General features: G+C 41.3%; 1 protein-coding gene across 1 annotated transcript; it reads left to right on the top strand.

The window, feature by feature from the left end:
* The first annotated feature begins 677 nt into the window (after positions 1-677).
* Positions 678-25,856, top strand: LOC118709131 (aldehyde oxidase 4-like). The gene is made up of 15 exons (XM_036421018.2): positions 678-835; positions 4,449-4,506; positions 6,087-6,183; positions 6,784-6,892; positions 12,105-12,231; positions 13,733-13,794; positions 15,697-15,783; positions 16,348-16,428; positions 17,772-17,916; positions 18,150-18,242; positions 20,094-20,245; positions 21,876-21,969; positions 22,929-23,038; positions 24,038-24,222; positions 25,552-25,856. Exons 1-15 carry the CDS (start codon positions 782-784, stop codon positions 25,754-25,756), a joined length of 1,659 nt encoding a protein of 552 aa, XP_036276911.1. The 5' UTR covers positions 678-781; the 3' UTR covers positions 25,757-25,856.
* Positions 25,857-26,712: the final 856 nt, after the last annotated feature.

The raw sequence follows: 26,712 nt of genomic DNA, 5'->3' as shown, positions 1-26,712 counted from the left end.
TGTGGGTGGGCAGGGACATGACTCTGGGTCCTGTGGTGTGACCCAGACTCTGACAGGAGGAAGGTTTTCATATACATTTCACTAATTTTCTTTCATCTCTGACACCTCTATTATAGAGAAAGGGCAAATAGCAATATTAAGTTATTTCCTCTAGTTAATCCCCTTTTAATGTGCACAAATTTCATGCACCAGGTCACTAATAGTATTATATTTACTGATGGTTTGATTAGTTTAAAAATAACAATAGCCTATTTAAACTCCATTTTTAAAAAATATATATTTTTATTGATTTCAGAGAGGAAGGAAGAGGGAGAGCCAGATAGAAACATCAATGATGAGATTCACTGAAGGGCTGCCTCCTGCATGCCCCACACTGGGATCCAGCCCAGTACCCCGGCATGTGCCCTGATTGGGAATTGAACCATGACCTCCTGATGTCATAGGTCAATGCTCAACCACTGAGCCATGACAGTGGGCAAAACTCAATTTGTATTTATTAGTCCTGGCTTTCTACACATTTCACTAGTGAGCCATCTGGTCTTCAAAGGGGACAGGCAATGATTTGGCTCACTCCTGGCAAAGGAGGAGACAGGTGCTGCCAAGAGCCCTTTGAAGTGCTTGCGGGCGGGGCGGGGCGGGTCTCAGATGTGGCTATAAATCATCCGCTGATGCTTGGGCTTTTCCAAGACTGGTAGGCATCTATCTAGGTGTTTGCTCTCACCGACCTGCTCTATCGGAAGGAAAACCTCTTACTGGGGTGGAGGCACTGTTTTCTGGCACAATGCCTTCTCTCCCCAGTTCTGATGAGCTGATTTTCTTTGTGAATGGAAGAAAGGTAAGTTTGCACAATAAATTAATATGAACTTTTGCACACCAGAGACAAAAGCCAAGCTAATTTCTTTTCACTACGATGCCAGTCCTTATTAACCTCTGCCTTCTGACTTTTTCAAGTCATACTAGTATATATTGCTCTGAACTTGAAAATGCATCATTTATTCAAGGTTTAGTGCAAAATGATGAAAGCATGGGGGCTGTTGCTTGTCTTAACTTTTCTTTTGGACAGTAAGGAGCTCCAATGGATTGCAATGGGAGTGAATTCTGACCCAGGTTATGAAAAACTATATTAGCTCTACTGGAGTTCACCGATGTTATTTCAACAGAAGGCACATGTGACATTAAGGATGCTAATAGCAAAGAATGATTTTGTTTTGCTGTCATACATCCACTCAGGCTGGTCAATTAGCCCAGAAACTGAAGCAGCTCTGCTGAGCCATGGGGCAGGGCGGCGGCTGTGTCCCCTGGGGAAGAGGTGAGGCGACTCAAAGGCTCAGTTGTCCTCAGGCCTGTGCTTGAATGAGCAAAATGAGTAAGTAAAATGTCTGAGGTGCTTTGAGACAAGTAGGTAGGAAAAGACTTGTAACATATTAAAATTTGGTGTGAATGATTTTGCTTCCCAAGCCTCAGTTGTACTGCATTACTGATGTTCTTCCCTTAAAAGAGGAAGTCAACTTTAATCATGGCAAAAATTCTTGGGAGCGTTGCCTGACAAATAGCAGGGAAACAACATTTTTAGGAAACCCATGAACTAAAGAACGAAATGTGAAAGAGAAAGAAAAGAACAACAACAACAAAAAATCTGGGTTTAGTAATACTGCTTACCCATTGTTCAGGATCTTGCATGACCTGGAGCCAACTGGCATTTCGGAAGAATAACTGCTGAGTAGACAGTTCACAGGAATTCAAAAGCTAAGAGCTTTTCTGAGTGCAGGGAAAACGGGGCTTTGTTGCTTTGCTGTTGCTGGCAAATAAAACCATTTATCCTTTAATAACACTTTTGAATGATTGTTCCCTCTCCACGTCTCCCAATCTTTTGAATTCATAGCTGATATTTTGGTATTTTTCCCTTTCTCCATTTTACAAATTTCTAAGACAAGTTGTAGATGGCAAATAAAAGGGGGGAAATATATGCAGCTCTTTGGAGAAATTGGGTTTGCTGTTATTTTTGTGGTTGGTCTTCTTTCCTTTAGACGCAGGAGCACAGAGTTGAGCAAAGCACATTCCTCCACCAATGGCACATCTTCATCAAAAAGGCTCTTCTTCCTTATTTTGTTTTCTTTTTATTTCTTATTTTCTCTTTATTTCCTTCTCCCAGATGCATCCACTCTTGTGCATATACTTTGTCCTTATCATATACTTTCATACATCCTTGTCATGTACTTTCAATATAGTCATTTAGAAAGATAGATGTAGCCTTGAAATATATACAGCTGACCCTTGAACAATACAGGTTTGAAATGTGCTGGTCCACTTATATGTGGTTTTGTGTGTGGTGTGTTTTTTCCCCCAATGTATTTTCCTTATGATTTTCTTAATCACATTTTCACTAGCTTACTTTATTGTAAGAATACAATACACAAATATGTATGTTTATATAACATACAAACTATTTGTTATTGACTGCTTATGTTATTGGTAAGGCTTCCAGTCAACAGTGGTCTATAAATAGTTAAGTTTCAGGGGAGTCTGAAGTTATATATGAATTTTCAACTGTGCAGGGGGACCAGCCCCCTTAATTCCACATTGTTCAAGGTTCAACTGTACAGTGCTTGGCTTTTCATGCATGTTCTTATATTCTTATTATATTTCACCTGAGTGAAATTGTGATTTACTTTACAAAGACTTACACATCCCTTCATGTCTTTTGTGACTCACCGCTGTTTTTGAGATATATCCATGTTGCTCTCTGAACCCCTGGCTCATTATGTCTGCATGTAGAGCTCTCTGGGCTGTGTACGTCCTTCACTCTGCTTATGCAGTCCCCCAGTGATACACACATGGGATGCTTCCAATTCCCCACTACATGCAGTGAACCCCTGACCGTGTATTTCTTTACCAGCGCTGGCAAGAAAATCACTCAGTGAGATTATGGCATGCCAATGTCTCAGGTCCTGCCAGGTGGCTTTCTGAATCCTGCACAAGATACATTTTCCCACAGAAAATTGCATGAAAAGTGCTGCCTTCTTACCAACACTTGATACAATCAGACTTGCTAAACTGTGCTAATCTGATGTGTGTAAAATGTTCTCTCATTGTAGGTCTCCCTTGCTTATCTCTTTCTTCATATACATAGTAAAAAGAAATCATTTCCTATGTGTCTATAAAGTACCAGAGGAAACAGAAAGTACGAGTACAATTTTTTGAGTTCAACTTATGGTATGACCAGAATTTTTCTTATGACTACTGAAATATTTATTTATTTTTAAAATATTTTTTTATTGATTTCAGAGAGGAAGGGAAGAGAGAGAGAGAGAGAGAGAGAGAGAGAGAGAGAGAGAGAGAGAGAGAGAGAGAGAGGAGAGAGAGAAATTTCAATGATGAGAAAAAAAATCATTGATTGGCTGCTTGGCTGCTTCCTGCATTCCCCCTACTCGGGATTAAGCCTACAACCTAGGCATGTGCCCTGACCGGAAAGGAACCGTGACCTCCTGGTTCATAGGTCGATACCCAACCACTGAGCCACTATGGCAGGGCTGAATTTTTATTTTAAATGGCTGGAAGTGCTATTTAATGAGACATCAGAATTGCAGTTAGCATCCTTTCATTAAGTTCCCAAAGCCCAATCTTGTTTTCTCCTTCTTCGTTTGGGCCTTGATCATTCCATGTCTAATGGGTGCTGAGCTTTTCTCTGGCTCTTCAGATCCTGAGGATGTGAAAAGAAAATTGGAAATATGAGGCATTTATTAAAAATATTGTGGTTTGCTGGTTTTTTTTTTCCTGGGGTGATAAAAATACACACACTTTTAGAAGAATAATGTTCTCTTTTTTGTTGTTGCTCAGTGCTACTCTTCCAGGCGATTTTCACTTCAGTTCTCTCTAATCCTGCCTAACTGTATCCTGCCAGGGAGCTGCTTGGGCAGGGAGGGCAGACAGCTTTCATCACAGGTGTCAGCTTTGATTTATTGGTGCCAACAGCCTGGCATGCACCATGAGAGACAGGCAGTGATTGATGCTCCCTTCTGCTCTTCCCTCACCTACTGGCACCTGCATTTCATTGAGGAAGGATGGAGAAGACAGGGTGTCTCCCTTAAACCGACTCCGTTTTGATCTTATGACTCTGTTAAAAAATCTTCTGCAGTTAATCTGTTTTGTGGCTTTCTGTAGCCACTAGTTATCTTGATCAATTTTGGAACCTGTGTATCCACTTCCCTAGATGACTGTAAGGAAAAACAATCCAGAATTTACACTTGTCATATGTGTTACAAAATGCAGAGGCGTTAAGATAATGCTCATTTTTTTCAAAATTCTGGCTCCAAGTATTGTGTTTCCTTTGCTGTTGTTTTGTCTTTGGACGCCATCACCTACCAAAAACATGCCCCTAAACAACAGGTAGAGTTGCCACACGTTCTGGTGTTCTCTTCCTGAAGCCCTCCTCTCGCTCCACAATGTAGGTCGTGGAGAAGAGCGCTGATCCTGAAATGACCCTGCTGTTCTACCTGCGGAAAGTCCGTATCCTTATGTTTTGCTGTAATCCATCTGAGTTGGGTGGTAGACAGTGAACACACTAAGACTTCTGAAGAAAGCCACCCTGTATTTGTTCTGGGTCAATAGCCTGGTGTCCAATGTGTAGCGTCCCGTGGGAGTTCAGAGAATGCCTCCAGAAGTGACAGATGTGTACTTTATTTGTTGTAGTTTTCCACCTGAGCATTCACCCAAAAGACCCCTCCAGGGAACCACGAGGGTCCACTGGGAATAGCTTTGGGAAATAACTTCATGACTTTTGTGGCCCCCGGTCACCTGGATGGCGGCTTCATGTTCAGGCATGTGAAGGTGAAAACGCCTGGCCAATTGCTCAGGGAAGCATGTCTAATAAATTATGTGTTCCAGATGCCGCCTGTTCAATGAAATCCCTTGCAATATAGTTTCCTAGCCCATCATTTTACTCCTTTCATCAATATATCTGCACCTATTCCACTCACTATTCTGGGAACTGTACGTGTGACTGAACTATCACCGGGCAGCTGGGATGGATGGGTTGACTCCATAGGAGGCTGTGACCTTGGGAAGGAGTGAAACAGTGAGAGAAAGATGGGTGGCTTCCTTATATTTGGTTTCTTGTGTGACTGGGTCCCATTCTGGCAATGACGCCTGAGTCAGGCCCCATGTCAGCAGCAGATTGGGGTTTTGTGGAGCCTGAAGTTTTTATAATATTGGAGACTTGCCTTCAGGGAAAAAATATATATATATAAAATTAGCTATGTAAATTAGGTACAGGGCCCTGGAAGGGGCCATGGGAGTCCTGTGAAAAGTGCAGTAGGTCAGTGCTGGTGTATGCCATGGCTCAGACAGAAAAGCCAATATTTGTGCATCACCCACATGAGAACAAGTTAAAAATAAGCCTCTGGTCCAATGGGTGTGGCTCAGTGGTTGAGCATCTACCCAGGAGTGACGAGGTCACCTGTAGATTCCGGGTCAGGGCACATGCCCATTTGGGGGCTCAATCCCCAGTAGGGGGAGCGTGCAGGAGGCATCTGATTAATGATTTTCATCACTGATGTTTCTTTTTCTCTCTCCCTCTCCCTTCCTCTCTGTCTAAAAATCAATAAAAACATGTTTTAAAAATAATAAGCCTCTGACTCCATCCCAGTACTGTTGACTCTGTAATCAGAGGTTGAGGCCTCTCAGGTGAGCCACATTTACTTAGAACGACTTCTTTATGCCTTTGGGCACCAGGAAGAATGAACAGAGGAGAACTCTTGAGCAAGGAACTCAAGAGAACATGTTACTTGTCGGCATCCAAGGAAAAAGAGTGTAAAACACAAAGGGGCCCAGCCTGTGTGGCTCAGTGGTTGAGTGTTGCCCCATCAACCAGGAGGTTACTATTGATTCCCAGGCAAGGCACATGCCGGGATTTCAGGCTCAATCTCCAGTAGAGGGCATGTAGGAGGATGGATAATTTTCTCTCATTGTTGATGCTTCTATCTCTCTCTTCCTCTCCCTTCCTCTCTCTGAAATCAATTTAAAAATATTTTAAAAAATAAAAGCAAAGGAGCCTGGGTCCTTTTTTTCCTTGACTTGCTTCTTTCCAGTCCACCTCACAGGCACCAAGTACGGCTGTGGGAGTGGAGGCTGTGGCGCCTGCACTGTCATGGTGTCAAGATATGACCCCAAGACCAAGAAGATCCGGTATCCTTTGTGTTAGCCAGGGCCCTGCTTGGGCACATCTGGGAAGGTTGTGGAGCCTCTCACTTTGCTGTCCATATTCACTCCTCTCCTTCTCCCCAGGTGCCCATGGCACTCACACAGCTCTGGGCCTGCTCTCCCTGCAGCTTCCCAAGTTCTAGATCTTTCCCATGGACTTTCTTCCCATCAGATTATATTTAATTACGTAGTGTGCAACCAGAGTATTTGTATTTTTAAAAGGTTTGCATGGCTGGGAATCACTGGGTATAACTAACCCATGGTGATTTATATAAGTCATCTTATGCTCAGTAAAACATTTATTTCCCTAGAATGGGGGGAAAAAATAGAGAATTGAGGGTCTCTGTGAAGCCCTACACAAAACACTTTCTTATTCTATTTTTCCATTTCTTTTTAATATCCTACACCAGCCATAAGTAAGTCCTTTCTTGAACACTTCCAGAAATTTATGGTTTTATATCTAGAGTTCTCTGTATTCTCACAGAAATACAGTCCAGTGATTCTCCCCGACCGACATTACTCCCTGAATTATGTTACCCACTCCCTATGATTCCCAGGTGTTCTCTTTACACAATTCTCTCACAGTCATTATCCAGTCACCGCATGCCTGGTGCCCATCTGTTCTCTGTATGGGGCTGCTGTCACCACGGTGGAAGGTATCGGAAGCATCAAAACCAGGATTCACCCCGTGCAGGTAAGCATGTATTCTGATTGGGACCAGGTGTTGGTATAGGTATCCCTCATGGTCCCATGTACTCTAAATAGGTTGCCAACTGTGAGATCCTTTGTGCTTTTAAATTCCCATTTGGTTAGATCCCATGCTTTGTAGCTAGGAATCTTTTCAAAGATTGGTGTATAAATAAAGTTTTCTTTATTAATTTTAATATATCTTATTTAGCTTCTCAGCCTTGTCTTTGCCCTAAACAAAACAAGAACAGTTCAGTTTTATGAGAAAAGAAAATGAGATAGAAAAGCAGGTGTTTATGGAAGATAACAGGTTGTCTACCACATTCAAAATACTGATCTCTAAATGAGAGGCTAATTGTGTGTACAAATACGCCCCATGCTCACCAAATGTCTCAGGAGAAACTGAGCATCCTGGTGGCAATAAAACACAGCTAAAATGACAACGTGTTTAGCAAAGTTTGCTGCACTTTCTGAAGAAATGGCGATGCTATTTGCATATACTAGCATAGGAACTGCTGCAAAAGTTGTTTTAAAAGCAGTGTATAAAAAGAAAAATGGTAAATAGCCATATTTCCCCTTGACATTCTTTCCCCTCGAAAACTGTGGTTGGAGCATAGAAGCCAAGAGTGTCCTCTGACAGTGTGTTCCCATTGATGAGTATTTGGTTACAGTGCATGGCATACCTGACTCACCACCTTCACAGTTACGGAAGCACCTCATGCCGCAGCCTATCAGATTTCTTTCTCTCCAGTCACCTTTCAAAATCACATTTGACATTCAATATTATGTTAGTTTCAGGTGTAAAACATAGTGGTTTGACATTAGTATAACTTATGAAGTGATCCCCCTGGTAAGTCTAGTACCAGCTGGCACCATTCAGTCTTATGAGAAAAGAAAATGAGATAGAAAAGCAGATGTTTATGGAAGATAACAGGTTGTAACCTGTTATAATAACCACAGTTATTACAATATTATTGACTATATTCCCTATGATGCACTTTACATCCCCATGACTGTTTTGTATCTGCCAGTTTGTACTTCTTGATTCCTTCCCCCTTTTCACCCAGTCCTCTAACCCCCGCCCACCCATCTGGCAACTATCAATTTGTTCTCTGTATCCATGAATCAGCTTCTGTTTTGTTTGTTTGTTTTGTTCTTTAGATTTCACATGTGAGATCATATGGTATTTGTCTTTGTCTGACTTACTTCACTCACATAATACTCTATATGTTCATCTGTTGTCCAAATGGTAAAATTTTATTCTTTTTTAAGGCCAAGTAATATTTCACTGTATATATGTACCATGGCTTTAAATTTTTTTTTCTTTATTGTTGAGATTATTTCCCCCCACACACACACACACTTGTTCCCCTTCACCTGGTTCCCACCTGCCACAGGCCTTCATCTTCCTCTTGTCTGTGTCTATAGATAATACATATATGCATATAAGATCTTTGTTTAATCACTTCCCGCCCCTTCCCCACTTCTCTTCCGTCTGAGAATCATCAGTCTCTTCCATTTTCGTGCCTCTGTAATTTTGATGTGGTTGTGGGAGGCGGTGATTACAGGCGTTTACCTAAGGCCACTATCTTCCTACTTTGCATATATTGATTCTGTACCACAATTTTTTTATCCACTAGTCCATTGACAGACACTTACATTGTTTCCATATCTTAGCTATTGTAAATATTGCTGCAATGAATATAAGGCTGCATATATTTTTTCAAATTAGCATATCATGTTAAAAATGCAGTCTTCATTTTAGTAATTGTATCCTTAACTGATTCTTTTTTTATGTTTTCTGACTGTCATTCTTATGTTTCTTCTCTCTTTGTTGAAGTTCTCACTAAATTCATCTACTCTTCCCCTAAGTTCATAGAACATCCTTGTAAGCAGTGTTTTAAACTCTGCATCTGGTAGATTACTTGTCTCCATTTGTTGAGCTCTTTTTCTATTTCTTTTCTTTTTTTTTTTTTTATAATATATTTTATTGATTTTCCATAGAGAGAAAGGGAGAGGGATAGACAGCTAGAAATGTCAATGAGAGAGAAACGTCGACCAGCTGCCTCCTGCACACCCCCTACTGGGAACCTGCCTGCAACCAATGTACATGCTTTTGATGGAATCAAACCTGGGACCTTTCAGTCTGCAGACCAACGCTCTATCCACTGAGCCAAACCAGTTTAGGCTGAGCCCTTTTTCTGAAATTTTGTCCCATTTTTACATTTGGGACATTTTTCTTTGTTTCCCCAGCCATGTTGGCTGATTCTCTGTGTTTTCTGGTGTGTTTTTGTTGTTGTTTGTTTGTTTGTTTTTCTGCTTTAGGTGAATCTGTTACATCTTCTAGTCTGGGAAGAGTTGCGTTATATAATAGGTGTCCTGTAGGGCCCAGTGAGGCATTCTCCTTCATCACACGAGTGGATTGTCTGTGCCCTCTTATTATTGCTGAGCTTTCATTGCAGGGGCAATGTCAGTGGGACAAATTGACCCCAGGCTAACTGGCTGTGAGGAATGTCTGTGACTACAGCAGACAAGCTGTTTTTCAGGGGCTGATTCCATGGAGTGGTTTTGCTTTATCAAGGTTCCGGTGCCAGCACTGGCCATCCTTTAGGTCTGTTGTTTGTGTGGCTAATTGGTTGGTGTTCTGGTGTGGCCTAAAACCGGGTATGATGGTTCTGGGAGCTCTTGGGAGGATCTCTGGGGCAGACCAAGTCACTTGCTATGCCTGGCCCAAGGCAACCAGGTAGACGCTACAAAGTGATCTGCAGATGGTTACCATCTGTGCTAAACTTGGAGGTGCCTGGGAGAGGCTAAGCTGCAAACTGAATCCAGCTGCCACTTGTACCAGAGGTATGAGGCATGCTGGGGCCAGATGCTACTTGTCTAGAGTTGGTGTGTCTCTGAGATATTTTAGGGAAGTCAACGGGGTAGGCTGAGACCTGTCACTTTAAAGAAGTTTCAGGTTTGTGCATAGTTGGGAAGGGCAGGCTCTTAATGAATCACTAGCGTGGGGTGAACAGTGTAATTAATTGGAAAATTAGATTTGGCACTACCCTTACCAGCAGGCCAGGCAGAAGAAGGGCTCAACATAGGAACAATGGTGTCCACCAGATGGCTATGTGGGAGGAGAGCTCAACCAAAGAACAATGGTGTGCACTCTAGTATTTTCTGTCTAAGAGAGAGCCTCCCCTCCAGCCCTCACCTGAAGCCAGATGATTCGAGTGCCCTCATGTCCCTGGCTTTTTTCAAGCTGCTGTCCCTTTGCTCTAACTTGGGGCAGATGTTTGTGGCTAAGTAAATCTGTGCTCAGGCACTTTAAGAGAACGCCTGGGTCTCCAGCACTTCTCCATCTCACTCAGACAGAACCCCTGCTGATTTTCACAGCCAAGTATTGTAAAGACTCCTCTTCCTGGCAACTGGTGCTCTGGATATGAGGCTAGGATCCCTTGCTCTCTCCACAGCCAAGATAACCCACCCTGTTCTTAACCATCATGGGTGGGTGTGGGATCAGCCTGTTTTGTGTCTTTGCCTCTCCTACCAGTCACTATGTGTCCTCTTCTTTAAATCCTTAGTCGTAAGAATTCCATTCAGCTAGTCTTCAGGTGGCTTTCAGTGATGGTTGGTTTATAATTTGATTGTAATTTTGATGTGGTCATGGGAGAAGTCAAGCACAGCACTTACCTCCTTGACCAGAAGTCTCTCTCAAATATTGATTTGTTCAGTAGTGCCCTGGAATAGGCTTATACTGGCTTGTGAGAGCTGATTCTTAAACTTTCGGGAACTTTGTGAGGCATTCTTTAAATACAGCCATTATTAACAATGAAACTACACAAACTTAAAATTAAATAAGTAGTGACAAAAACAAAGTTAATAAATATCATCATTCATCATCTGCTAATTATTTTACTACATTTACTCTTGTTTATACCCTTAAGATTATTTGTCTATTATAGCTACTGGTTGGAAATTCCATAGAATGGTATGTGACTGTACATCTCTCCCCAGATCCGCATTCAAGGACATCACATTGGAAGCCTGACACCAGCCCTATTGGAAATATTTGCACAGCTGAAATTGGTAGAAACTACAAATCAGGCCTTTCCCCCCAAAGACCCAGTTTTTAAGATTGACCACCATATTTATTTATTTATTTATTTATTTATTTATTTATTTATTTTAAAAAATATATTTTATTGATTTTGCACAGAGAGGAAGGGAGAGAGATAGAGAGTTAGAAACATCGATGAGAGAGAGTAATCGATCAGCTGCCTCTTGCACACCCCCCACTTTGGATATGCCCGCAACCAAGGCACATGCCCTTTACCGGAATTGAACCCGGGACCCTTCAGTCCCCAAGCCGACGCTCTATCCATTGAGCCAAACCAGTCCCGGCTGACCACCACATTTACAGCCAGTTTCTATGCCACATCTGAAGCCACACAGCCAGATTTCCCATTAGCATTGGAAGAATGTCTATCCTTTTTTTTATTATTGATTTTTTACAGAGAGGAAGAGAGAGAGATAGAGAGCTAGAAACATTGATGAGAGAGAAACATCGACCAGCTGCCTCCTGCACACACCCCCACTGGAGATATGACCTCAACCAATGTACATGCCCCTGACCGGAATCGAACCTGGGACCCCTCAGACCACAGACTGACGCTCTACCACTGAGCCAAACCGGTTTCGGCAATCCTTTTTTTTTTTTAATGGTTACATATGCCATTGTTGCATTAACATATTAATATTTTTTCAATTACACTTGATATTAAATAATATATTAGTTTCAGGTTTACAGCATATTGGTTAGACATTTATTTAACTTCCAAGGTTCCCCCCAAGATGATGGAGTAAGTAAATATTATGCTTGACTTCTCCTCAATAAGTCTAGTACCCACCTGACACTATATATAGTTATTAAAATATTATGGAATATCTGTCCTTTAAGTTTATCCATAGTTGAACTATGTGGCTTTCATCTCAGGGGTAGTGCTGTTTGAAAAATGTTTGAGCTATCTAGGTGAGCACCATGCAAGAGACACATGGGACAGAGTCACACAGAGGAACCCAGAGTCATGTCTCACATCTGCATCTTCATGGCATAGATTCTTTGTATAGAATGGATGAAGTAAATTGTTATTTCTCACTCTCTTTTATTTCCTGTCCAGTATAAGGAAACCAAAGGTTTAATGCATAAATAATGTACCCTTTCCTCCCAGGAAAGACTTGCCAAGTGCCACGGCACACAGTGTGGCTTCTGCAGCCCAGGGATGGCGATGTCCATCTACACGCTGCTGAGGAACCACCCAGAGCCGACCCCTGAGCAAATAATGGAAGCTCTTGGAGGTGAGCCTTCTTGGCCTTCTGCAGACAAGACCTAAGATAGGAATGGACCAAGCAACTAGAGAAAGTTGTGGCAGAGCTTTGGGCTTCCTCTTTACTACCTCGCTTCACCCAAGTCCTTTCCAGGAAGTGCTGCCTTCATTTTGTCAGTAGAGAGGCCAAGAATTGGGGCTATATTGGTTTTATCACAAAACTTTCTCCCTTCATAGAGCCCACTATCCTTCTGCAAAGCCATTCAGATGTGCTATTGATAACACTTTCAATAGAATCTTTCCTAAAAGTGGAAATTTGGGCAGTGTGGAAGAATAAGATTTTGTTGTTTCTTTTTAAATTAAAGTGTTAAGATCATTCATGACTTCTACTTACTTATAGTAATTTTAAAAAGAGAATAGGCTTTCAGATACTTTACAGTTTTATGTTCTGGTTGGGTTTATTATAAGATCAAAGAAGTCATAGAAGCAATTACTTATCATAATAAGCTTGGTGATAAATTCAATTTTCTTTTTTAAAATATATTTTATTGATATTTTATAGAGAGTCAAAAACATAGATGAGAGAGAAACATTGATCAGCTGCCTCCTGCACACTCCCTACTGGGATGTGCCGGCAAGCAAGGTTCATGCCCTTGACTGGAATCGAACCTGGGACCCTTCAGTCCACAGGCCGACGCTCTATCCACTGAGCCAAACTGGTTAGGGCATGGATTCAATTTTCTATAACAAATAGCTATCAAGTTTTGGTGAACAAACACAATTTTCTACAAAAAAAGAGAGCATGTCATGTTATGAAATGCAGTCTTCTGTAACAAACATACCTAGTTTTAAAGTAAGTGGTCATTAGTTCTTAGGCGAAAGCTGTAGGAGCAAATATCTGAATATCATAAGAAAGCTCTTGGTCCCTTTCAATTAAAAGACCTAGACAAAAATTCAGTTTTATCATGAAAAGATGTAGACTAAAACAAAGTAAAAATTCAACATAAATTTTATGGTGACTGATATGGAAATATTCTCTAATATTTTTCCTTATCTCTCAACAACTTCTTTACTCAAATTTGTTCAGTTTCTCACTAAGTACTAAAACTGTGGCCTATGGTTTCAATTATAATTTTAACCAAACCTGAATAGATTTGAACAATAGATAATCTTTGTTCAATGAAATAACCCACACTAGTGAAGTATATGGAGTATTGAAAAATTAGATATATTGTGATTTTTCTTGCCTTTTTTTTTTTTTAATATACACAGTCTTATAGCAATGGACTATTTCCTCCCAGATTCTATGCCTGTAATTTACATAGCAACCATTATGAGATTATGTTGTAAAATCTGGCACAAGATCTATTTTTTAAAGAACATCTCTGTTTCAAAGAGCAATTTTGCTGGTTTGGGAAGAAAAAAAAGAATTTAATTGCTATTATAACTTGCTATTATAACTGAAAACATGAAGGACAAATATGCAATATATTTCTATATCATTTGTTAAAAATTGATCTCTTCTTAATCAGGTAATTTGTGTCGCTGTACTGGATATCGACCAATTATAGAAAGTGGAAATACTTTCTGTGCGGTAAGTTAAAATAAAGAATATATAGAGAAAATTTTTTAACCGATTTAATTATTTCTTAATCTATATTTCATTTTCTTCAATAGAGTTTGCATCTATTGAATAGCAAAATTATTAAAATCTCAGTATATCCTCTATGCCATGCCTATAAGCTTTGAAGGAAGATATGTGAAAGAGAATTAGTGAGCAGGAAGGGAAGACACAGAGGAGCCTTAAGAAGAATAAGCCAGGAAAGGCAGGATGGGAATTAGTGCATGGAGTTACAGTAACTGGACAGGGCAGTATCCTATGATTCTAAAGAGGAGACATACTTTCAACAGGCCAGGTCTCAGTTAAGTGTTTTTCCAGCACCCATTTCTTATAGCAAAAATTAATTATATATAATTTTGATTGACCAAAACAACTCAAGGTATAAAGGTTAATTCCAAATTCTATTTTTTTTTTTTTAAGAAACTACTATTAGGCCAGTAATGAAGAATTCAAAAACGCTTTTACAAAGCTACAAGCTAGTTTATTTTAAATCCTGAGTAAAATACTATTTAAATTGAACCATATGATTTTCCAATATCCTACCATTTTAAAAAATATATACTTTATTGATTTTTTTACAGAGAGGAAAGGAGAGAGATAGAGAGTCAGAAACATCAATGAGAGAGAGTAATCGATCAGCTGCCTCTTGCACACCCCCCACTGTGGATATGCCCGCAATCAAGGCACATGCCCTTGACCGGAATCGAACCCGGGACCCTTCAATCCACAAGCCGACGCTCTATCAATTGAGCTAAACAGGTTTCAGGAATCCTACCATTTTTGACCCATGAAAACAACAACTTCATATGATTCAACCCAATACTATAGAATTATTTTCCTGGAGGTGAAATCTATATAATGACAGGTATTGTTGTCTCACTCACTCTGGGTCCCCACATTCAGACATTTACAATTAGTTCCTTTATTGTGCATAGTGCTGTCACAAAATCCAAATCCCTTCTTAACTCTGTAGGAAATGACCTTACTCACGTCCTCCCCGGAGACCTAAGTAAAAATATAAGCCACCACTTTCGCTCTTTCTAGTGTCAAAAACTGTGTAAACCTATCGTATATTTAATCTAACAAACCTCTTTGGAATGTGTTTTATTTTCCTAATTTAACAAACTCAACCCAGCTAATATGTGCTAAAGCAGGAGCTAGAACCCACGTCTCCTTGTCTCCATGTATGAAGTCACACTAGTGGCCTGTAAACGGCCACAGACGCAGGCCCTGTCTGTACATGACAAGGACAGACAGGAATTAAATGATCCACCTGCGAGTTGCAGTCCCTGACCGGGGGACTCAGGCCCAAAACACTCCTTTGGTTCTGCACGAAAGATCCTGAAAATTAAGGTCAAATGGTCTGGGATTTAAATTATCTAAATAATCAGAATAGCCACACTAACATGCAAATAATCTCGGGTTTCGGTTTCTTTAGATATGAATGTAGCAGGTCTTCAAGGCAGTCTGCCTTCCCATAGCTTCATTCAAAATCTATGCTGTCTGACCCTTATAAGGAAAAAGAGCCTTTTTGTTTTGTTTTATTTTGAGTTACCACCTTGCAACTACACTCCATTTAGCTCGCTTTTAGTGAGAAGCCTTAACTGCTGATCAAGCACTCCTATAACTCTCTTCATCCTCCCCCAAAACTTGAGAGAGACCATTAACAAGACCCTCCCATGAGCATGGTGCACGTTCCTGCCGTTTCTCTAGCTGTTCAGTGACTGAATGCCTTGCTCCCCACCCCAGCCCATTACAGGGTCCTTGAAGGCAAGGACACACTCTATGATCTCCTCCTGTGGGGCCTGGGCACTGCCTGGTCAGAATTTAAAGAATCAACCAATGATTTTGTTTTAAACTGCGTTCCTTCCGAAGGCATCAACTGTCTGTCAGATGAAAGGATCGGGAAAATGTTGCATGGATCAGGATGAAGAAAGGTCTTCTGTGAAGGGACAGGAGAAGGTAAGTATTGCTGTTCCGCTGCATTTGGGTTTGACTGGAAAAATACCCAATAGATCCAAATGTATTCACATTTTCTACTCTTTTCAGTAAATTCAGGGCATAAACAGCCTTCAAAAGTCCCCTAAATAGGCAGCTCTTTGACTTCCATGAGGCCAGTCACCACAGAAGGCTATCTTCTTCTATCAGAAGCATTGCAACTTTCTGTGCTAATCTGGATTTACCCATGCCCTCACCCCCAATCATGGGACATACACAGGGGTGCCTCTTTATGCTCATGGCAAATACGTATCTGCAAATAACACTGGAGACCCAGCACAGAAGCTTAAAACCCAACTCCTGACAACCAAAGAGCCAGCCTGAGCTCAGCAACGCTGCCAGGGGCTTCGTCATGGTCCTCCAAAGGAGGGGAGAATCCCATGGGGACACCGTGGGCTCTGGCACCCACCTTTTGTGCCTGAGGTATCAGAGGGTCAGGCCCTAACTCTGAAGTCCCACAGTTAGAGGCTCCCGTACATCTCCCAGTAACTCTGAAGTTGCACTTGTCTTTTATTTTGTTTTGTCGAGATATGTACCAAACTGTATAATGAAGATGAATTCCAGCCCTTGGATCCATCCCAAGAACCTATATTCCCTCCAGAACTGATAGTAAGACATTTTACTTTTGTTATTTCATAACATAATGTGTTACAAGCCTTTTGAATTACCCGGAAATTTGTGGCATTACCGAGCATTAGATGTTAGAAGTTGGAATTGTGCCCACTATAACAACCCCTTTTCAGGAACTTGTTCAGCTCCACTGTAAATAATTTGAAGCAGATAGTTTAGACTGCGGCGTGAGGCTGCCAGGACCTCAGAAGTACTTTGGTCCCACCCCCTCTATTGAAGGGTCTGAGCTCAGAGCTGGCAGGTGATGTCCAATGTCACACAGAGACTCTGTGAGATACGTTTAAGGCATTTTGTAAAACTGGTAAAGTAAAATTCAAATGATAGTTATTATGATGGAATTAAATTATTCTTACAATTAACTCTGTGATTTCAACTCAGGTGGGAGAGAGAGAGAGAAAATATAAACAGTGCGATAGGCCTATCGTTCTATTCCATGACTATGGCCTGGAGAGAGGATGAGATGAGGGATATGATTCTACTGGCTTTTCAGAGTCTCAGTCCCTGCACACCCCTCAGAGTGTGAGAACTTGGACACTCCTAGTATTTTGCAATTATATGCATACATGTTGATGTAGATAGGCATGTGTATAAACATAGAGTTATAAAAACATCCACATATACTATGCCTGTTGGATGATTTAAGGCAGTGGTCGGCAAACTAATAAGTCAACAGAGCCAAATATCAACAGTAGAACAATTGACATTTCTTTGGAGAGCCAAATTTTTTATACTTAAACTTCTTCTAACACCACTTCTCCAAAATAAACTCACCCAGGCCGTGGTATTTTGTGGAAGAGCCACACTCAAGGGGCCAAAGAGCCGCACGTGTGGCTTGCGAGCCGCAGTTTGCCGACCACAGATTTAAGGGATGTTTTTCAAGGGTAACTTGGCCTATAAGCAACTTTTATCCTAAAAAAAAAAAAAAAAAAAAAAAAAAAAAAAAAATTACCTAATCCCAAAAATGAGGCCCCTCTGAGTCATTCTTGGGACAGAACTAGAGCGAGAAGCCGGGCCCTTTAGACAGTTATCATACCATGCGGCCTCCTCTTCACACCCTTTCTTCACAAACAGCGTCTATTCTACTCTTTATGCAGGCATTGACGGGCAGACACCCATTATGATGTTTAATGCAATGGTGCCCACACAAAACTTACAAATCTAGTCTCAGACAAAGCCATCCTTTCCTGTTCCCTAGAAGTTAGGTCTCATCAGAAAGTTAAAATTGGCCAGCAGACCGTTTGGACACCCAGAGCAGTGTATATCATCAGGGCTTGCAGCCCAGGAGCCTCACCTAAGAGTCTGTGGGCTATGCTTCTCTGCAGAGGATGGCGGAAGATCCAAACAAGAGAAGGCTGACATTTCAAGGGGAAAGGACCGCCTGGATGACCCCTGTGACCCTCAACGACCTCCTGGAGCTGAAAGCCAATTACCCCAAGGCCCCCCTTGTCATGGGGAACACCACAGTGGGTGGGTGTTTTGAAGTATGTTCTCTAGGTAACCCAAACACCAGTGTCTCTTTAAACTCCTCCTAAATGCAATTCATCTTTACTAAAGAATGCCTCTGCCTTTAAAATGCTTTGTTGCTTTCTTTTGCAAATGTCATTTTTGTCACCAGTTTCCCTCTTGATTATTTGTAAGCAACATCTAGTAGCACCCATTGATTTCCCTTCCTAATTGCTTTAAATGCTTTTCTCCTTAAGGACCCGGCATTAAACTCAAAGATGAGTTCCATCCAGTTTTCATATCTCCAATTGGGCTTCCAGAACTGTATTTTGTGGACAGCACAGACAACGGTATGCACCTTCTTTTTTCAAATAAGGTGTAATGATTGGCTGTTGGCGGACTGTTCATTATATACAATGGGCTGATTTGAGCACTTCCTGGATTTCTGCTGACCTCATTTATTCATTCAGAAATGTTTATTGAGCATCTACTCTGTGTATTTGTGAGCTTTATCAAGCTAACGCACTCCACTCAGCTGTGTCACTGAGGACTGCCTTGTCATAGGAGCCATAAGGGCAGGAAGATGCCATGTAGTTCAGGCAGGTACTGGAGGGCTGACTGAATAAGAAGACTTAAGACATTGGCTGGCCGGTAGGTAGGAAAGCGTCTTACTAGACATTCTTATTTCCTTTTTTTCCTTCACTCGAGGATATGTTTTTATTTTATTTTTTAAACATTCTTATATGTTTTTATTGATTTCAGAGAGAGAAAGGGAGAGGGAGATATAGAAACATCAATCAGACTGGATCATTAATTAGCTGCCTCCTGCATGCCCCCTACTGGAGATCGACCCTGCAATCTGAGCATGCAAATCAAACCATGAAGTTTTAATTTATGAGAGAGAGAGAGAGAGAGAAAGAGAGAGAGAGAGAGAGAAAGAGAGAGAGAAAGAGAAACACATGCACAGACAGGGGATCTAATCCAAAACTCAACTATGTGCCCTGACCAGGATTTGAAACCACAACCTGTTGTTGCACAGGACATCTACACACACGCACACACACACACACACACACACACACACACAGACACCACGTAGACTACAAAATTTCCAAGTTATTTCGCGTTCTTTTCACAATTTAGCAAGTGGTTTCATATCTCATTTCTCTTTATCTTCACGACAACCGTGGGAGGTATATAGAGCAGGTAGCCTTGGCATCTCTGCTATCCTAAAGGATTTGTAGAGTTAAAGGCTGAAATACCTTCCCAACTTTGCACAGCTATCACTTGGTTAAGTCAAGACTAAATCCCATCTCTTCTTACTCTTAGTCAAGTACTCCTTCTACATGGCACCAAATAGGACTGTCTGAGAAACATATCCCACCGTCCACGACCAAAACTCAGCATCTGAATGGAGGACACGTTATAGGAGCTAAAAATGCTACGTAAAATAGGGTTCTTTCCAGGGAGTAAACATCAATCAAAAGGAAAATTGACTGCTTCTCCTCTGACCTGCTAATCTGAAGTCAGTCTGCCCATTAATTCTCTTCACCTTTGTCCAGAAGTCCAGAAGGTCTCCTGGTCTAATTAGCATATTACCCTTTTATTAATATAGATGTAGATCAGAGCTTTATACATAAAAAGAAAGTTTTTTTTCACCCCCTAGGGGCAGTATTGCCCCTTAAGAATATCTAAACCAGATGGCACAGCTACTCAAAGCATTCCCTGTGGGTTCACCTGCATGGAATTGGCCTGATGCACAGGTGGTGTCTATTCTCATTCTGACAAGGGAACAGTAGGAAGTGATGGCTGTGGAAGGAAGACCAGTGGACCACACAAATGTGCAGCTCAATCCCCACATGGACTCACTGAGCTTTTAAAAATCTTATAAAGTCTTGGATACAAGTTTTATATTTGATCGATACATTCAGGAAAACACTAAATTGGAAATAAACTAATAAATTGTAAATATCTGTGATGGACATATATTAGCATATGTGGCATATATGACTGTGTATAGGACTGAGAAAAAAGAATTTGGTACCTAGCATTTGGGAATAATGCACATTGCCAGAAGTAATCTTAATCTTGGTTGATGTCATTCTAAGTTCATGTGAAGAGAAGATCTATTGGAAAGGTGGCTTCCATGCAGCCCAGGTGTCTTATTACTAAAAGGTTTCATCCCAGTGGGTTACTTTCAGGGGTGACCATCGGCGCGGGCTACAGCCTCGCCCAGCTGAAGGATGCCTTAAATTTTATTGTTTCGGAGCAACCAAAGGAGAAGACTAAGACCTACCGTGCCCTCCTGACGCATCTGAGGACGCTTGCTGGAGTACAGATCAGGAGTATGGCGGTAAGTTCTCTAGTGTCATAGTAAGTGAGCCATAGTTACAGACAGCCATATAGTCTCGTTAGTTGAGCAAACATTACTCTGAAGAGGAAATCCAACAAGTCAGTGTTTAATAAATCTCCACAACATGAGTGTGAGTGTGTGTGTGTGTGTGTGTGTGTGTGTGTTCCCAAAGTTAGAAGCAGCATATTATATAACAAGATTATGCTCCTGGAATCTGAAGGTGTCCAAATTCTAATCTCAGCCTATCACCTATGAGTGGCATGATCCTAGAGAAACCACTTTAAGCCACTGTTTCTCCATTGTAAAAATTAAGCCTGCCCAGTGTGGCTCAGTGGTTGAGCGCCAACCTATGAACCAGGAGGTCACAGTTCAATTACTGGTCAGAGCACATGTCCGGGTTTCAGGCTTGATCCCCAGTAGGAGGCATGCAGAAGGCGGCTGATCAATGATTTTTTCTCATCATTGATGTTTCTAGCCCTTTCCCCCTCTCCCTTCCTCTCTGAAATTAAAAATAAAAACTAAGGTTCAGCCGAAACCGGTTTGGCTCAGTGGTAGAGCGTAGGTCTGCTGACTGAAAGGTCCCGGGTTCGATTCTGGTCAAGGGCATGTACTTTGGCTGGGGGCACATCCCCGGTGGGGGATGTGCAGGAGGCAGCTGGTCGATGTTTGTCTCTCATCGACGTTTCTGGCTCTCTGGCTCTCTCCCTTAATCTCTGTAAAAATCAATAAAATATATTAAAAACAACAACAACAAAAAACTAAAGTTAAACCCAATGGACTGTCTCTGAGATGCTGCCTGGTTCTGACAGTCTGAGGAAGGTGTCTTATACAAGGTTTAGTAAACAAGGGCCTGCCTTCCTGAAATACTCTTTTATGGATGGTTCTCCTCTTGGAGCTTTGCGATGAGGTCAGTTTCCAAACATGTGTATCCCAAATGTCAATGCTTGGACATCTCCCAGTTATCTAGCTTCCGAGGTTTCCTTATTATCTAAGATTTAAGAGAAAATTGATTCAAACCACTACCCATTCCGCACATGGTGAGTAGTTCAGTGGGGCTGGGAGAGGGACACATTTTTCCTAGTTGTCTCTGACTCCATTTCGGTTGATTCTCAAAATCCACCATATGTTTTCACTATAGGCATATTCTATCCCTTTTTCTGGACCATGGCTTCCTCTCATCATCTTGCCTTCTTAGCTCCCTTCAGAGGTCCTCATTAGTGACGGTTTGGGCAAGAGGGGAGAATTCTATTGCACAGCAGCACCGCAAACATTTAGAAAATGAGTTCCATTTCCCGGTTCTCTAGCGTTTCCTTGGGCTGCAGTCTCCACCTTCCCCTGTGTTACAGACGCTCACTCTAGGATCAGTTCCCAAAGAGAGCTGTCTGCTCGTTACACATGGGAAAGGATTATTTTCTCAGGCAATTAGTTTGAGTGGAGTCAGGGATGGGAATCTTGCCCCTATGTTGCCCGAATCTACTTCACTGCCCCAGAGCTCTGCCAGATCTTTCCATGAAGCAAAGAAGAAAGTTAAAAGCTAACACAAGATCCCTGCATAGATAATTGCTTACCTGTTAAATAGCTAAGTGTTACTAAAAAAAATAAATAAATAATGCCACCTTTATTTATTTAGACTTTAGGAGGACATGTGGTGAGCAGGCCGAATTTTTCTGACCTAAATCCAATTTTAGCAGCAGGAAATGCTACCATCAATCTGATATCTAAAGGTAAGAGACCAACGTTTAAGCATTTTCTTTTATAATTATCACTGTCAAGTAGCTCCTTTCATGAACTATGATGTGGGAACCCAAGCATATCCAACTTTGACTTACCAGATACATATAGGACATAGCTACATTCCCTCAGACATAAGGATGAAGCTGCGATCAATTATCCTGTTCTCTAGATATTCTATATCTCACAGATAAGTTACTGCACCAGATAATTTTTCTCAGCTGTTTGGTCACATTCATGCACAGTCCAAAAGCAGTTATCAAAAAATGTCTGGGGTACCTCTCAAGTTTTATGGCATATTCAATTTCAGAGTTTCCTGAAGGTGGAATTTTTCTTCTAGGACTTTTCATTTTAAACAAAATCAACTTCGTGGGCACATGATGCATTACTTCTCTCTTTATTCCCAGCCAGTTTCCTCCTTGCCAAAGGAAAAGATTGTAGTTAAGGAAATAAAAGCAATGCATATTATTCATAGAACTACTGTTGTAACCCTTTCTTTGTTTAAAATCACATTTAAAAAATATGGTGGGTCAAATAAGAAAGCAGGGCAAACTGCTTAAAGAAAAAAAGCTATATCTGAGGCACCCCACCTTGTCACTAGTCCCACCTTAAGCACTTTGGACAGGTCATCTAACCTCTCCGGACCTCAGGACCTCAGGTTTCCCACACGTGAAATCCATTCTACCCATTTCCCACTTGTGGCACTGGGGTGTTTCCAGATAGCCTTTCCAGCTTATCTGGCCCAACCTTTCATTCCCATGATGAGGAGCCAGAAGACCCAGAGGATCTGCGACCTGCCTAAGGTGACACAGCCTGGAACCTGGAGCTAGAAACCACATCGTCTGACCCCCAGCCTGCACTCCCTCTTTTCACCGGATACATCACCTCTGCCCCAGGCTGGGTATTCTCCAATTGGACACGTGCATTCTAATTAAGGTCATTTCTCTGATAGAAGGAGAACGGCAGATTCCTTTAGACGGCCATTTCCTTGAGAGATTGCCTGAAGCGGACCTGAAGTCAGAAGAGATTGTGTCATCTGTTTACATTCCCCACTCTACACAGGTAAGGACTCCTGACCTGCTGCCCACCCAGGGACACACTGCTCATCCTGAGCCCTGTGCAGGAGCCACAGACAGACTCCCCGGGCTGGTGCCATCTCCTTTTCCAACCAGCAGCTGCAGGGAGATGATTGGCCATGCTCAGGAAGGGCCAGATTCTCAATGACCATTTCATTTGCTTTCCTGTCAGGCCTAACTTCCCTTCCCTGATGTTGTTCAAAAGGAAAGGAACTGTCCGAATTGGTGCTATAGTGGTGAGCATAGCTGCCTTCCAAAAGGAAAGGAAAGCATAGGTCAGTGGAGAGAAGGGACTGGTCATTCGGTTGGGGTGAATGGCAGCTGGAGGAGCCCCATAAAATAAGACTGGATGGGAGTTCGAGTCCCATATCTATTGCTTCATTAGGGAGTTTGTGCATGTTCTAGCAGGCAACCACCTCAGAAGACTTTCAAGCAAGGTAAATTTTTTCATTAAAGATCAAGGTAAACTCTTTCATTAAGTATCTCTCAAAGCAAGGTACTCCACCTTTTGATCCTCCCCCTCATCCTTGAGGCACTTTCTGATCAAACCCAACCTTCCCATTTCATAGAAAATTAAGACCCAGTTTAAGTCATTTGCCCGAAGTCAAGAGTGGAGTTGAAAGTAGATCAGCATAGATTCTGAAGCCAGACGGCTTGGGTTTGAACCTCAGCTCTGCCACTTACTGTGTGACCTTGTGTAAGTTACTGAACCTCTATTTCCTCATCAGTAAATTGGAAATGAGTACAGTTACTGTGAGGATCAAATATTAACATATGTAAAACACACGGGCCAGTGCTCACATACCGTCAGCACACAGTTAATAACGGAGAATTCCAGTCCATTCCCAGGGTCCTTTTTATTATTAACAATCACCTAAGTGCCCTGTTTGTCACACAGTAGAGACAAGCACGAACCTTTCTGAGTGTTTTTATTTATTTTCTCTTCATTGAGTAAGGTATTACATATGTGTCCTTATCCCTCCAGTGGCACTTTGTGTCAGGCCTGCGGCTCGCCCAACGCCAGGAGAATGCCTTCGCCATTGTCAATGCTGGGATGAGTGTGAAGTTTGAAGATGGCACAGACACAATCAAGGACCTTAAAATGTTCTATGGGCGTGTTGGCCCCACTGTGGTCTCTGCAAACCAAACCTGCAAGCAGCTCATCGGGAGGTAGGTCACAGTGTGTATGGAGCATAGAACCCAGGCCTTCCTATTTTAATATTTTAATGAAAATAGCACTTAGAGATTTTTTTTCTGATTATAAAATATAGCTATATATTTGTTTAAATTTTTTAATTGCTGCAAACAAAAGATAAAGAAAATAAAAGCCACCCCAAACCAACATATTTCAAGGTACAGTAATTCTTTCATTGTCATGTCTGTAATAAGATTACTGAACAAATTAATAAAAGTAGGCAGAACCTGAAAATTTTCACTTTTAATTAACCTAGAAAGTAAGTAAACATTTCTAATGCTATGTCCTAAGATACCTAAAAATTTCTTTAAACCACATAAAGAAGATAAAATATTCCAAAAGGTTAAATGGCCTTTCTTTCATCACTGTCAATACAGAGAACAGATGGGTGGTTGCACCTGGTGGGGTCAGGGAGGGAAAGGAGGGCACAAATGGAAGAAGGGGGTTAAAAGTACAAACTTCCAGCTATAACATGAATAATTCATGGGTATTTAGTGTATAGCATTGTGCCTATCCTATATAATAAAAGCCTAATATGCTAAGTGTCTAATCATCTGGTCATCAGTTCAACTAATCAAAGTGTAATATGCTGATGATATACTGGATCGCTCAACTGCTCTCTATGACATGCACTGACCACCAAGAAGCAGACGCTCTGACTGGTAGGTTGGCTTGCTGCTGGGGTCTAGATGATTGGGACTGAGTGAGATGGGCCGGACATACCCTAGAGCCCTCATGCAGCTCCTACCCAGCTGGCCAACCTCCCAAGTCCCTCCCTGGCCCCTATCATGCACCCTTGGGGTCCCTCAGCCTGGCCTGCACTCTCTCACAATCTGAGAACCCCCAGCGGAAGTCGGAGAGCCGGTTTCAGCCTGATCCCACAGGCCAGGCCAAGGGACCCCACGAATTCATGCACTAGGCCTCTAGTAGTTAATAATACTGTATTATATATTTAAAAGTTGTTAAGAGAGTAGATCTTAACAATTCCCATCACACTCTGACTGGTGGCTTGGTTGGTTGAAGCCTCATCCCATACACCAAAAGGTTGTGGCTCATTTCCCTGTCAGGGTACATACCTAGGTCATGGGTTTGATCCCCAGTCGGGGCACATTCAGGAGGCAATAGATTGATGTTTCTCCCTCACATTGATGTTTCTCTCACTGCATCATATTCTAAATAAAGCAGATGCAATATTTAGGACATTTTGTGTTGATTTCAAAGATGGATACAGATTGCTCTCCATCTTCCCTTGTTCTATCAGTTTAGTGCCTCTTTTGTGAAATGTTTGCATTCTTTCCTACTAGGCAATGGGATGACCAAATGCTGAGTGATGCGTGCCGGTTGGTCCTGGATGAGATTTTCATTCCGCCAGGAGCTGAGGGTGGCATGGTAGAATATAAGCGAACCCTCATCATCAGCTTACTCTTCAAATTCTACCTCAAAGTGAGGCGAGGACTGAATAAAATGGTAAACGACCTTTCTGAGTCTCTGGGTCCCTTGACATTCTGAGTGGGAGTCTGCACATGAAAGGGCTTTCCCTGCCTGCTTTCAATATCCATCAAGGGTACTGAGTTTGGGGCCCTCCTCACCCTTCTTTGTTCCTCTCCTTCTCTTCTCCTTCACTATTGGGCTGAGAAGGGGACAATCTTGGTATTCTATTTGCCCTGTAATTTTCATAACTAGTACTAACATGCATGCAAGTTGACCTTCAGTCACCAAAATCACCTTAAGTAAGTAAATCATAACATCTTTCTTTATTTTAAGGAAAAAAAAATTTAATAGCCCAACTTTAATATTTAGAAAATGGGAAAAAGCCAGAAAAGAGGTAAAATTTATTTGTAATCCTATCACCATAGCTAGCCACTATTAATATTTTGGTATGTATCCTTCTAAGACCTTCTTTATAGATGTGTATGTATATATGTCACATAGAACTCATTGCTTATTTCAATTTATAATATAAACAATTCTCAATGTCATTAAATATTTTTCAGTGACATTATGACATAAGTTTGTATGTCATGTTTATGGAAAGATGTACCACTATTTGGTCTATTCCTTATTTTTAGACATTTAGATTGTCTAATTTTTTATTAGCTATTTTTTTTCTTTTCTAGCCTAGTTTAAAATGACTTTCATAGCCATTTCTCAAAATATGGCCCATAACTGAGTGTCCTCTTAATAATTCATAACTGACTTAAAAATGGTAGTATAAATTACTAAATCCACATTTTTTTTTGTGCCTGAGAATTTTACTTTCTTAGTTCAGCTAGCCCTTTTTATTATTGTGTTATTAACATTACTTATTATTAGTATTATTATATTTTATTATGTTTTATTATATAACCTATTATCCTATATAATAAAAGGGTAGTATGCAAATTGACCCTAACGTCGGAACCACAACAAAGACCACTCAACCATTCACTGTGAGATGCACTGACTACCTCTCGGTTCTTTCTGCT

Source organism: Pipistrellus kuhlii, unplaced genomic scaffold, assembly GCF_014108245.1.
Source record: "Pipistrellus kuhlii isolate mPipKuh1 unplaced genomic scaffold, mPipKuh1.p scaffold_m20_p_7, whole genome shotgun sequence".
Taxonomy (NCBI): Eukaryota; Metazoa; Chordata; class Mammalia; order Chiroptera; family Vespertilionidae; genus Pipistrellus; species Pipistrellus kuhlii.
This window is presented reverse-complemented; position numbering and strand designations above follow the sequence as displayed.